We start from the raw sequence: 14,162 nt of genomic DNA on the forward strand, positions 1-14,162 counted from the left end.
GTGTGTGTGTGTGTGTCTGTATATATGTATATATATATGACATTGTGTGTATGATATTGATATACGAATTAGCGATCTGTGACTAACTTTTGGGGTGTATAGTGTATGTGCTTGAATTGGTAATAGGTATGCATGTGCCTAGGCTGGTTTGAATGTGTATGTGCCTAAGCTGGTAGTGTGTGTGTGTGTGTGTATACACCTAATTGATTTGTGTGTTTGTATATGTGCAATTGTGTTACACCCTCCTATCTAACAGCACAATGACCTGCTGGGTGGCACGGAAGTGGAAAGGGATCTTGGAGTCCTAGTGGACTCCAAGATGAACATGAGTCGGCAGTGTGACGAAGCCATCAAAAAAACCAATGGCACTTTATCGTGCATCAACAGATGCATGACAAATAGGTCCAAGGAGGTCATATTTCCCCTCTATCGGGCGCTGGTCAGACCGCAGTTGGAGTACTGCGTGCAATTCTGGGCGCCTCACTTCAAGAGGGATGCGGATAACCTGGAGAGGGTCCAGAGAAGGGCCACTCGTATGGTTAAGGGCCTACAGACCAAGCCTTACGAGGAGAGACTAGAGAAACTGGATCTATTCAGCCTCCGCAAGAGAAGGTTGAGAGGCGACCTTGTGGCTGCCTATAAGTTCATTACGGGGGCACAGAAGGGAATTGGTGAGGTTTTATTCACCAAGGCGCCCCCAGGGGTTACAAGAAATAATGGCCACAAGCTAGCAGAGAGCAGATTTAGATTGGACATTAGGAAGAACTTCTTCACAGTTAGAGTGGCCAGGGTCTGGAACGGGCTCCCAAGGGAGGTGGTGCTTTCCCCTACCCTGGGGGTCTTCAAGAGGAGGTTAGATGAGTATCTAGCTGGGGTCATCTAGACCAGCACTCTTTTCTGCTTATGCAGGGGGTCGGACTCGATGATCTATTGAGGTCCCTTCCGACCCTAATATCTATGAATCTATGAATCTATTGTCTTTGACATTATGTCCCATCCCGAGAAATACAAAAGTACAGGAAAGAAAAGCTAGCCAGGGGGATTACGAGAAGGGGGATTATTGATATCTTCTATATAGCACAATTTGAGCAAGCAAGATGGTAGGAGAGACAGGATTTAAAACCAGAATTCCATCATACTAATAATAATATTAGTTAAAATAGAATCTAATCCTGTCTCTAATTCCAAGAAGGATACAGAAGTTGAAGAAGGAAGACCCAGAAGATCCCTGAGAAACTTATTTTGAGGTATGTCTACATCATTACTGGCTGCATACCCATACTTCAGCGCCGTACAGGATCTGAGACTCAAGTTTGGCTTTATATGTTAATATAGGAGCTTGGACTAATCATCCTGCTGTGGTCTCATAAAATTTCTTGATAGCCACTGCCAATTGGGCTGCCTTAGTTTTAACTAACTGAATGTAGTGTTTCCTTGATGGAAAAGCTGTAAACATCACACCCAAGTAACTATAGCTTTTTAACAATTTTGCGTTAGATTCCTCCATGTTCCATGGGTATTTCATCAAATGGCTTCCCCAAAACATTATTAGCATCAAATCAATGAACTGGTAGAGGATGCTTCAGAGCCTCACCACCTCCTCCTGCAGCTCTCTTGTTTGTACCCTGAGGCACACCACCAGGAGGCACTGCTCACACCGCAGGCACTCCCTGACCTGGCTGTCACCATAAAGAACCTACAAGCTGCAGTCCCCACAGCACCAAACCTGGACCTGAGTGTAAGCCTTGATGGTGAGTGGTCCTGCCTGGACAGAAACCTCACAGGGGCAAAAGAAGGCAGTGGCAGTGGCTCTGGCATTGCAACATCCTCCAGCCATTTCTTTGGGTCTCTTAATCTGCCTCTCCTCTCTGACTGCCCTTCTTCCAAGCATACCTTCCCTAGCAAACTCACCAAGTCCAGTAATCTAACCTGACCTTCTGCATATTTCAGCCCAAAGAACTTCACCTAGTAATTTCTGCATCAAGCTCAACTTTTGTTTGAGGTATAATATGTATTTGTGAGAGATGCACAGGTTTAATTTAAAGGTTTCAACTGATAGATAATTCAAAACCCCTGAGGGTAAATCTTTCTGAGTGCCTGGATTACCTGCACAGTTAAAAATGTATGCATTATTTCCACTCTGAAGGTGTTTACCTTCAGCTTCTAATCAGTGAATACTGTTATATCTTTTCTGCTGCCTGAGTGAATTTCTAGACCTTAATAAGGTACTGCTTAAAAAATGAATTGGGCTAGCAGGGATTAAAAATTGAGTTGGGTATGAAATTAATAGAAAAACATAATTCTCAACAATATGAAGATTGGAACAAGGGTTGCTTTTCCTTCAGCCTATTATACATAGGCATGGAAAAACCCAATTTTTATTTTTTTAATAATTTTGACAAATAATATCAATCTTTATTTTTAAGCATTTATTTAGATTTTTATCAATTTAAATTTTCAGGATTGAGCAAAATTAGGAGTGAAGGGGTGGACAATTTATTAATTAATGACTAACATAACTACCGTAGTTATGTTACAGGGAGAAGTTATGTTACCGTAGTTATGTTACTGTAGCTCTGCCACCAGCTGAGCGGCAGAGTTGCCATCAGTCCTGGCTCTGCTATCCTGTAGTTCCCTTACCTGCTTTGTCCCTTTCTCTTCCTTTGCTCACAGTCCCCTGAGGTTTCTGGAGAGTTGCAGTACAAGCTACGGTCATCATGGCGCTCCATCAGCCATCACTTTTCTTACGTCCCCTTTCTATAAGGTTTAGTTGTTGCTGATTGATATTTTTCATCAATCTGAGAGTGTGAGGTGAAATTGACATTTATCAATGTTTACCGATAAAAATCAAATTCTGCTATGCCTATATATATGGCACAACAATGTCCCCTACCAATATTTGCTTAGCTGTCTTTCAGTATTTTTAGAGGATAGTATTACACCTCACAAGGAATACACCTTTCCCTCAGCCATAATGAACAATCCAAACTGAGAATGTACTGTATATGTTAGTGAAAAAGGCACATTTTAATGTAATTATAACTCTATCAGTTCTAACTCTAAAACCAGGATATTTGTTATGGATAGAAGATAATAATATTAGTAGACAAACATGGGAGTCTGCTATTAATAGTCAACCATTTGTGGCACAGCATCAGATTTCAACAATCAATTAAGTGGGAGTTTTAGCTCTGAGCTCCTAACATAGTTACTTTTACAACTGACAATTGACTACTATATTCCATTACCAGTATTAACCTACCTGATTTTTCATTCATCAGAGCACAAGTGCATGTGGCCAGTATACACTGCCAATATTTTAAGTCAAGGAATTCCTGCAAAGAATTCTTCCCTACCCACTTAAGATGTGCTCTTCTGGTCCTTGCAGAAGAGAGACATCAAAGCATCTACTTAAAATCAATGCTTTCTCATATCCAAAAACCAAGGAAGCCACTTGAAAAACAAAAGATAGTGGCATATGCTGGCAACATTTATACATTGTTTCTAAAGACTACAATGACACCATTGACCTGTATCTTGAAGCAAAGCCTTGTGGACAGTAGATCCGTAAGTTATCTTTCTGCCTTTTCTCTTTGCAAACATCTGCCAACCTGGCTCCTCAACAAAGTATCATCTTGCAAAAGATTTTGATAGGTCCCAAGGATAAGTGACCGACAGGGTAATGATTTAACAAATAGGACAAATGCCATACATATCAGGAAGGGCAACGTTCAACTGCAGGGCTGAGGAGCCAAGATGCTCATGCTCATTAAGAGCACAAAGGTTACCATACAGACTATTTGAAGTATTAAACACTTTGAAAGAGCTGTGTCATCTCTGAATTGGTTTACCATACAAGTAGTAACCCAATATCTACAGTACATGCCAGAGAACAGATTCATATTTTCCTTTTTTATTACTGCATGAACAACAACAACAATGGCAGTTTCCACTGCTTGACCCTGTAACCATTAAAAAAAAAAAAGAGAAATATTGAGCTAAAAGGTTAACTGGTGTCTTGTTGGAAACTTGATACTTACACCAGAGCGAAACAGAGTGAAAGGTGTTCAGTAGTAGAAACTGTGCTTAAAGAAAGGTTTCTACAGTGCAATATATCTGGAAACCCTTAGCTGGGCAGCACAAACTATAGAACTGGACAGCTCTGGATAACATGGGAGACAAGCCAAAATGTCTTGCAGACTCACTGATTAATGTAGCCTTCTATATATTCCTGTGTAGTTCCAGTGACAAGTTAAATCTGCCTTCCCTGAGCAAACCTGTGAATCATTACCACTATTGCAGGTGAACTTCTCCCTGTAAATATACAGTAACTGCTGCTGGCATATGGGTTCGTTGCTACTGTTAATGCATAGGGCCTAACTGTATCTTAAAAACCCCTAACCAATACTACTTGCTTTATATGAATAGAAGTCAAAATGTACCATTATTTCATTGAGTACATTCTGTGGCATTACTGTGTCAGCAATAAATACAGATCAGTTTTAAAGCTACCATCGAGATGATTAATAGAAGAGCTCTTCTGTGAAATGCATAATGAACTAACCAGCTATGGCTGCACAAGTGCAGAGCAAGAAGTTGTTATTTTTAAGCATGGTACCTTCAGCTCAGTTGTACAAATTTAAGCAGATAAGATCTGGGCAGATTTTTAAGACTGACTTGGAAAATGAAATTTGTTTACATTGAAAAGCTGGCACTCTGAACTTCATAGAGTTTTTGGACTTTACAACTTGGGGCAGAAATATCTATGTTCACATTGGACTTTTAGGTCCGAGGCAGAATCAATCCAAGTTATAGGGTTTTCTGTAAATGGCACACTTTATATTGGTAGTGAACAGAACTCACAGTCATCTTCTAGTCAGGGGCGGGGGGGAGGGGGAAGGTATACACTGGTTTGGTGTGCTCCAATCACCTGTACTGGTAAAAGTGTAATGTCTGTACCTGGCCTTACAGAACTGGTTGATAGCTGGTAGAGGTTCACCTGTAGTACACATACAAAAGCTACATAAGTTAGGGTAAAAGTTATATAATTTATTCCAACATTAGCAATGTAAACAGAATCCATGTGTTCTATGCAGCATGATACTTTCACAGAGAATATGATTTTAGGAGGTGATAGTAAGCAGAAACAAACTGAATTTTATCAGTAGATGTTAAGAGTCATGAACCAAAAAGATGAAATCAGAAGGGAAATACAGATGAAGATGAAGAACCCCCCTCTGCACCCAATGGACTCCGGGAACCTTCAATGACAGACCGCTCATAGATTTCATAGACATTAGGGCTGGAAGGGACCTCAGAAGATCGAGTCCAGCCCCCTGCCCCAGGGACAGAAAGTCAGCTGGGGTCATAGGATCCCAGCAAGATAAACATCCAGGTTTCTCTTGAAGGCATTCAAAAGTAGGTGCTTGAATCACCTCTGGCGGCAGGCCATTCCAGACCTTGGGGGCTCAGCCAGCAAAGAAGTTCTTCCTTATGTCTAGCCTGAAATGGTCTTGCAGGAGTTTATAACTGTTCAACCTTGTCATCCCTTGGGGTGCTCTGGTGAACGAACGTTCCCTCGGATCCTGGTGAACACCCCTTATAAACTTATAGGTGGCCATCAGATCATGCCTGAGCCTGCGCTTTTCCAGGCTGAAGAGTCCTATAGCTCTCAGTCTCTTGTCGTAAGGTCTGTTTTCCTGATCTCTGATCAAGATCTCGAAGATCCGTGCCAGGGGCTAAGCTATGATGCAGGCCAGCTCCTTGAGTAGTCTGGGGTGTAAATTGTCAGGGCCGGCTGACTTGAAGGTGTCCAGGCTCTCAAGCTGTTCCTTCATGAGGTCAGCACTGATGGAGAACAAGGAACCACCCTCACTTAGGCTTGCATATGTTTTGTTCTAATGGTTAACTCCAAGGCAGAGGGCAAGGAAGGGAATAAGAAACACCTAGAATGTATTCCAAAGGGTGACTAGGTTCCAGACTTTGCTTTCCTTTTAACATTCACAGATGAAAGTCACCACTTAAATCTAGTTAGCTCTCAGTAGGAACAATGTATGTACAAAGCTGTATTTTCAGGAAAATTTTATAGACTAAGTTTTGCACAACTTTCAGTTAATCTGAGTTTTTCTCTTGTGATCAAACACTTGAAAATCAAGGAGGTAAGACTTTTTCCGCTTGTATAAGAGAATCTGGGTACTTTCCAGCTGATGGATGGATCATCTGAAGATCAAAGTCCATGCCTTTAAACAGTAATAGAAATACTGCTGTGATACAAATCTATAGTGCCAATTATTACTTCTGGTTTTACCTGCTAAGGAAGTAGCATCTATATTAGCATCTAATGGCTATTCAGACAATAAAAAACTAGAACTGATGATTGCATTAAACTGTATTCGCATGCATAAACCATGAGGCCTCATCTAACATTAATCTTGTAGGGTTAAATCCAGCACAGTATGTGCAATTTAAAGAATTGATTTCTCATTTTTGCATTCAATAATATAAATAGTTATTTTATAATTAAATTGCACCTACTTTTAGATGTAGCAAAGATGCTTTTTCAATGATTGAAAAGTTACTTTGCAAGAGTTTAACCTACATAAGACTTAAGAAGCAACAGGGTCCATCTGAGTTACAGCTTCAAACACTTTTATGCATTATACTGTAGGACTCTCTCAGAAAGAAAAACTTTAACTCTGAGGTAGATGTTGCAAAATATCAGAAAGTTTTGCTATAATATACGCATTTTTCATCTGCTTTTCAAATAAGGATGGTATATTTATTAATTCTGATGGATAGTGGCAGTTACACAAAGTTTGTTTCTTGATAAATTGAACAGTAAAACTTGTGTTCGGTGGAGTTTAAACATGATTGCACATGGTTTGTGGTTGTTCAAAGTAAAGCAGACACACCTGTATTCTAATATTATAAAAGCCTTAGTCTGCCTGTCCATAACTCTTTATTGGCACTCTGATTGGCTGATGGAAACAACCAATCAGAGTGTGAATAAAGCATTCAGACAGGAGGTGGTGGTGTGGTAGAGTGCTGCCATGATGGTGGCCTTGCCCCCCCCCACCACCTCGCTCTTTGGAGGTGGTGGTAGCGGCGCAGGGAGGAGCAGGGTCGGGGAGCGCTGCTGACCTTGCCCCCTCTCTCTCCTGTGCTGCTCCCTCCCGATGCACCCGTCCCAGCCCCGAAATGGAGGGTGGAGGGGAGCAGTGTGGCCTGGCCCAGCCCTGAAACAGCATCAGGGAAGGCAGGGGGTAGGCTCAGCTGCAGCCCCACAATGGTGGGGCCCAATCCCGCATCAGTGATGGGGAGGGTGGGAGGGGCCAGGCCCAGGCCCACAGCAGAATGGGGAAAGGGGGAGCAGGCCCAGCCCCAAAGGTGGGAGGGGGTGCCGGACGCAGGCCTCTCTCCCCACCTGCACCCCTTCCTATCATTCTTGATGGGTAATTGGCTAGTTTACTAATAGGAACTAAAACACCCAAGGATGCAGTCCCACACCTTTCATGCAAACTTTTGCGAACCCTCACAAGTTGTCAGTGGGCCATCTACACAGGATGCTATGACACTGTAGCAGTGTGCTACGGTGACATAGCTCGTCGCTATGGCAATGTAGTGTCAGCAGGCACAAACTGTGATGCCAACACTACTGTTTAATAGCAATGAGCCATTGCATAGTAGTATTGGAAATGAACCATGCACCACCGGGACTACACAGTAACAGCAGTTTGTTCCCCCACAATAAGCTGTAAATGTTGCAGAACTGACCACTATATATAGCTCTAAGTCAGAGGTAGGCAATTATTTGGGTTGGAGGGCCACTTAAGGAGTTTCCATGTGCTGTTGCAGGCCAGATGGGGAGGGGTGCTGATGCTGCCTGGCCCCAGGCTGAGGGTGCCAGACAGAGCAGGCTGGTGTGGTCTCCATGGAAACTGGCCAGGGGCCCCCACAGGGCCAGGGCTCAAACAGGTGGATGGGATGGGGCCGGGGACAGGTGGGGAGTGGCGTCCAGGAGTGGGACAGGTGGGTAGGGGCCAGGATCACAGGGTGTAATTGTAATGTGGGGCTGGGGCTGGGGCCAGGGCCTGGGGCAGAGCTGTGACCTGCTCCCCACACATTCTGCCCTGAGAACTGGCACCCATCACAGGGACATGTGGGGAGTAGATCACAGCCCTGGCCCTGCACTGTCACCACCCTGCAAAACTGGCCCTGGCTCCCCACCCACCCATCCTCCTCTTAGACATCACTCCCTGCCTGCCTATGGCCCCATCCCAGCCAGCCAGTTCTCCAAGCTGCTGGGTTGTGCTTCTCACGGCCTACGTGCTGCGCTGCGGCTGCATGCTTGCATGGGCATTTATCAGCCAAATTATTGGCCACATCAGGCCAATCCCCAATACAATCAATTTTCTTTATTGACTGTATTGGGAATCGGCCTGGTGCCAATCTGATATCGGACCAATGTATTGGTGCACCTCTACCGCATTCATCTATCAGATGAGTCACAGTGAACTCATTTAGTATTCATTAAATCTTTCACATATAATCGAATTTAAAGTTTCATTAAGCAAGTTATACCTAAGATATAATAGTCCACTTACTGGGTAAAACTGTATGATTCAGGAGAATATATGAACCTCTACAACACTGAAGAAAAAAAACTGTACTACCATCACCAGCTACTTACCCATTGGGTTGTGGCTATCAGAAGGGAATTAAAACAACTCAAGAGAGCAGCTATAATTTTGAAAGATACTACACCAGGAACCAGAAACCCGCTGGCACGCTTGCCAGAGCATGGCATACGAGGCCATTTACCTCGGCATCCCACAGCTGACCAGGATTCTGGGCAGCTTCTGCCAGCAGCCAGGAGGCTGCAAACAGCTGCATAGGGCTCAGCAGCCCTGGCAGGAGTTCCATAGGTACACCGGCTGTGCACACACTTCTGGGCACATGGCTGAGAAGAGGTCTGGGGCAGGGCAACCCTGGCTCCTCCCCCACCATCCACCCAGAGGCACACATGCAGCTGCCACCACAATGGAGCCAGTGCCTGCCTTGCAGAGACCAGCAAAGCTGTTTACAGCCTTCCAGCCACCTGCTACAGCTGTCCAGAGCCTACGTCAGCTGTGGAAGGCAGATGGGAGGCTGCAAACAGCTGTGCTGGGTTCCAGACCCCCGACACTGGCTCCGTGGCAGCGGTGGGTATATGCATGGTTTGCAGCGCTTGCCAGAGAAGGGCCTGGGACAGTACAACCCTGGCTCCTTTCCTGTCATCCACCTGGAGGTGCATGCGCAGCGGCCACAGAGCTAGGACTCTGGAGCCTGGCACAGCTGTTTGCAGCCTCCCACCTGCCTGCTACAATGGCACAGAGCCTGGCCCAGCCCTGAAACAGCATCCAATGCGTCCAAGACCGCCCAGCCCGTCCTTCTCCAACAAGCCCCCATGGTCCAGGGCATAGCAGCCTCCGTAGGTACCCGCTCCCTGTTCCTCAGGGCCCACAGGAGGGGTGGTGATGCAGCGGGAGGGGTGGCAATGTGGCGGGAGAGGTGGCAACACCCGAGACGCAGCAGGACAGGCGGTGGCCCAAACAGGCGGTGGCCCGAACAGGCAAAGATGCCTGGTCAGGCCACACAGTTATTTGACATATTTTGTTATCTGGCACCCTCCATTCCCCCTGGGTGCCAGATAACAAACCTTTTACTGTAGTTATATATAAAAAGGTAGCAGTGGCAACGCATAGGGGGTGCATGGGGGTGCACGCACATCCCCTGAGAATGCTGGTGCACCCCTGACCGGCCGCGCTCACCGCTCAGGCAATGGGCAGGGAGGGCAGGCAGAAGCGCCGGTGCCCCCCCTGCAAGCGTCAGCCAGGGAGTAGGAGTACTGTGGCTTCAGGATCAGCCGCAGGGGGACATCCCCCATGGCTTGTGAGATTGGCTGCAGGGAATCCCTGGTCAGTGAGATTGGCCGTGGGGGGACCCGCCCCGGTCATTGACTGGTCACTGGGGGAGTATGTGCCTCCCCCTGACTAAGGTGGTACCAGTCACCTATGAAAGGTAGTGAACTAAAGTGAGTATTTACAGGTTATAAATACATATTACTATATACATACCCAAATACAAACAGGTAAGCATAATGGTCCCAAATGATATGAACAGGTAAATACAATAAATGGTACTCTAAAATACAAGGCTTACAGTTAACCGTCACTAAACATTTCAAAAGTACACAGTGTGTATCAAACCATCAATAAACACTCCAAAATACAAGATGCAAGAGTTCTCTAGTGGTTTCCCTCCTCTAGGGGATCTCTTCATCCTGCCTCTTTATTGAGGCTAACTTCCCCAAGTGTCACTCCCCAGTGGGAGACCCGTAGCCCCACTGACCCACGTGTCCCAAGGAGCCAGGTGGGGCAGTTTTCCTAAGCTCCCTGGCCCAGCTCATGTTTCTCCAAGGGAGGGTTCAGCCCAGGCCTCAGGGGAGCGGCGTGACTTGATCATTTGACCCACTGGATTTATTCTTCTGAGTAGTACTTGCGAGCCTGGGCTGCCTTGTGTATACCCAGGGCTGTGCCGCTCTGAATGCTGATCCCCACACTCAGGTACTGCTCCATTTCTAGGGCCCTTGTGGACCTACCACAGGGAATGGGTCCCAGACCACCCAGCACCTCCTTCTCCAGGGCCTTATCCCCCGCAATGACTCACCCCACGGTAGTGCTGATTCCTGTGCTCAGCCTCACAGCATGTTTGGAAACCTGAGCCACCTTGCTGTGGCCCCCAGGGTCCCAGTCCCTTGCGGACCATCTGAGCAGCAATGCCTGCATCACAGTCCAGCCTCATTCTGGGGTGGGAGACACGAGCTGCCTCACTGCAGCTCCCAGGGCCCAGTCCCTCACAGACCCTCAGTGCAGTGATGCCTGCACCGCCCACCACTTCTGTCCAGCAATAAAATCTTTCGGGCTCTTCTGGGCAGCCGGATACGCTCACTGGGCAGCATTCCCAGCTCTTCTTGGGCCCTGGAACCTCTTCCTTCTTCTTCATCTCTCACCAACACACCCACATGCTCGGCTCACAGCCCCTTCTGGGGCTCTGCCCCGAGATTGAAAATGAACCAATTATGGGGGCTGCAACTACTGTTCCTATTTAAGTCCACTCCTGCCCCCTCCTTTGGAGTAGGGGGGAAGCGAACTCTCTTTCTGGATCCTCCCCTGCCTATCTCTGATTGGTGGGTTTTGCCCCACCAATCATATTTGCTGTCTCCTAAGCCCAGACAACCAATCGAAGCCCGGCAAGCCCACCACGTCAACTTGAATAGCAGCAGTACACAAAACAGTACCTGGTTGAGCCAGGTAGTAACAGGCAAAAAGATTTCAGTTTATTGGTTCTCTTACAGGTATCACAGGTAAGATTATCCAGAAGAAAGGTCATCTGACATTTGGGATGGTGTTTGACATACACACAGATCTGGTTCTAGAAGTCAGGTTTTGGAAAAGCTACACAATTTCTCCCTTCACAATTTCTCTCTCTGGACTTGTTTCATGCGACACTTTTTTTTTCTTTAAATCAAAGGGACTATAATTCTGCACTACAATCCTGAGAAAAATAGGTGATGGTTTTTCTTCTTCTGTCTTCTTTCATAGAATCATAGAAAATTTAGAGTTGGAGCAGACCTCAAAAAGTCATCTAGTCCAACCTCTTCTCAAAGAAGGACCATCCCCAAATATATCCTAGCCAAGGCTTTGTCTAGTCGGGTCTTAAAAACCTTCAAGGATGGAGGTTCCACAACCTTTCTAGGTAACCTATTCCAGTACTTCACTACCTTCCTAGTGAGAAAGATCTTCCTAATATCTAACCTAAACTTCCCTTGTTGCAACTTGAAACCGTTGCTCCTTGTTCTGTTATCTGCCACCACTGAGAACAGTCTAGCTCCATCCTCTTTTGAACCACCCTTCAGGTAGTTTCCTTCAAAGACTGCCTTAAATTGTTAAGATTACAACAGCTGTGTAATCCCTGAAATTCTGAGGCTTCTAAACTGCTTGGAACCTTGGAAACTTTCAGAGAATACACCAAAAATTTAAGAATAGCCTGATGCCAGGGGAAAAAAGTTAGGTTTCAAAGATTTCATAGATGTTAGAACTGGAAGGGACCTCAAAAGATCATCAAGTCCAGACCCCCACCCTAGGGGCAGGAAGTCAGCTGGGGTCAAAGGATCCCAGCAAGATAAGCATCCAAACGTTTCTTAAATGAGTCCAGAGTAGGTGCCTGCACCATCTCTGGAGGGAGACTATTCCAGGCCTTGGGGGCTTGGACAGTAAAGAAGTTTTTCCTTATGTTCCTCCTAAAACAGTCTTGGAGGAGTTTGTGACCAGTGGTCCTTGTTGTCCCTTGGGGCACTCTAGTGAGCAGCCATTCCCCCAGATCCTGATGCACACCACTTATGTACTTATAAACTGTCACCAGGTCACCCCTGAGCCTGTGCTTTTCCAGGCTGAAGAGTCCCATGGCTCTCAGCCTCTCTTCATAAGACATATTCTCTAGCCCTCTGATCATGGGCATGGCTCTCCTCTGGACTATCTCAAGCTTCTCCACATCCTTCTTGAATTGTGGAGCCCAGAATTGGATGCAGTATTCCAGCTGCGGCCTCACCAAGGCTGAGTACAGCGAGAGGATGACATCCTGAGAGTTACTTGAGAAGCATCTATGGATGCAAGTCAGAGTTTTGTTCTCTTTACCAGCTACGACATTGCATTGGTGGCTCATGTTCATTTTGTGGTTAATCATGACCCCCAAGTCTCTTTTGGCCACGATGCTAGTGAGCACAGCACTGCCAAGCCTATAAGTGTGCTGCGGGGTCTCTCCCTGAGGTAGAGTACCTTGCATTTATTGGTATTGAATGTCATCACATTTATATCCAGCCACTTTCTAAGCATATCCAAGTCAGCCTGGATCACCAGCCTATCCTCAGGTGTGGATGCTCTACCCCAAAGTTTAGTGCCATTGGCGAACTTGGCCAGTCCACTTCTGACACCAGTGTCCACATTGTTGATAAAGACGTTAAAGAGAAACGATCCAAGGATGGAACCTTGGGGGACACCACTGGTCACGGACTGTCACGATGATTCACGTTGGTCAACTACTACTCTCTGGGTCCAACCTCGGAGCCAATTCCCCAGCCATCGGACTGTGATGTAGCCAATGCCACAGTTGGCCAATTTTTTCATGAGGGGATCATGGGACACCAAATCAAAGGCTTTATTAAATTCCAGATATATGGCGTCAATCAATTCTCCCTTGTCCATGTGATGTGTCACCTGGTCATAGAAGGAGATAAGATTGGTCTGGCAAGACCTACCCACAATAAACCCGTGCTGGCTGCCCCTCAGGATTTTGCCATCAGTCAGCTTGTCAAGAATGGTCTCTGATAATTTTTTCCCAGAATTTTACCAGGAATTGAGGTCAAGCTGATTGGCTTGTAGTTTCCCAGATCTACCTTCCTACCTTTCTTAAAGATGGGCACCACATTGGCCTTCTTCCAATCTTCAGGTACTTCACCTGAATGCCACGAGTTTTCAAATATTTTTGCCAATGGTTGGGCTATGACACCTGCCAGCTCCTTAAGTACTCTGGGATGTAATCTATTAGGACCAGCTGACATGGTGTCCAGCCTCTCAAGGTGTTCCTTTACAAGGTCTGTGCTGATGCTGGGTATAAATTCGCCTTCACCCTGGCCATCCCGCATCTTGCTAGGCAGGGTGGTCCCTTTGGGCTGATGAAAAAACAATGCAAAGTACCCATTAAGCAGGTTGGCTTTTTCCTGGATGTCAGTTATCAGTTGTTCCATTTAGTTTAGCAGGGGTCCAATGTTACCCTTGCTTTTATTCCAACTCCCCACATATCTGAAAAAGGACTTATTGTCCTTGATATGTGTAGCCAGATGGAGTTCAGTTGCAGCCTTGTCTTTCCTAGTTCATTCCCTATGGGTACGGACCAGTGCAGAATACTCCTCCTTGGCGGTGATTCCAGTCTTCCATCCTTTATAAGCCTCTCTTTTTAGGCATAGGAGGTCCACAAGTTCCCTGCTGAGCCAAGGGGGCTGCTGTGCCCTTTTGCTACCCTTCCTCTGAGATGGGATGGACATCCCTTGTGCTATCAGGATTGCT

The 14,162-nt window shown here is 46.0% G+C and overlaps 1 protein-coding gene across 1 annotated transcript in view; it reads right to left on the reverse strand.

Annotated features, from left to right (window-relative positions):
• The window catches only part of RET (ret proto-oncogene), a 90,495-nt gene extending 87,779 nt beyond the window's left edge, over positions 1 to 2,716 (reverse strand). The window contains exon 1 of the mRNA XM_006018488.2: positions 2,641 to 2,716. Coding sequence (XP_006018550.1) covers positions 2,641 to 2,716 — 76 coding nt within the window. The remainder of the gene's footprint in view (positions 1 to 2,640) is intronic.
• Positions 2,717 to 14,162: the final 11,446 nt, after the last annotated feature.

The sequence above is a fragment of the Alligator sinensis genome, unplaced genomic scaffold, assembly GCF_000455745.1.
Source record: "Alligator sinensis unplaced genomic scaffold, ASM45574v1 scaffold188_1, whole genome shotgun sequence".
Classification (NCBI taxonomy): Eukaryota; Metazoa; Chordata; order Crocodylia; family Alligatoridae; genus Alligator; species Alligator sinensis.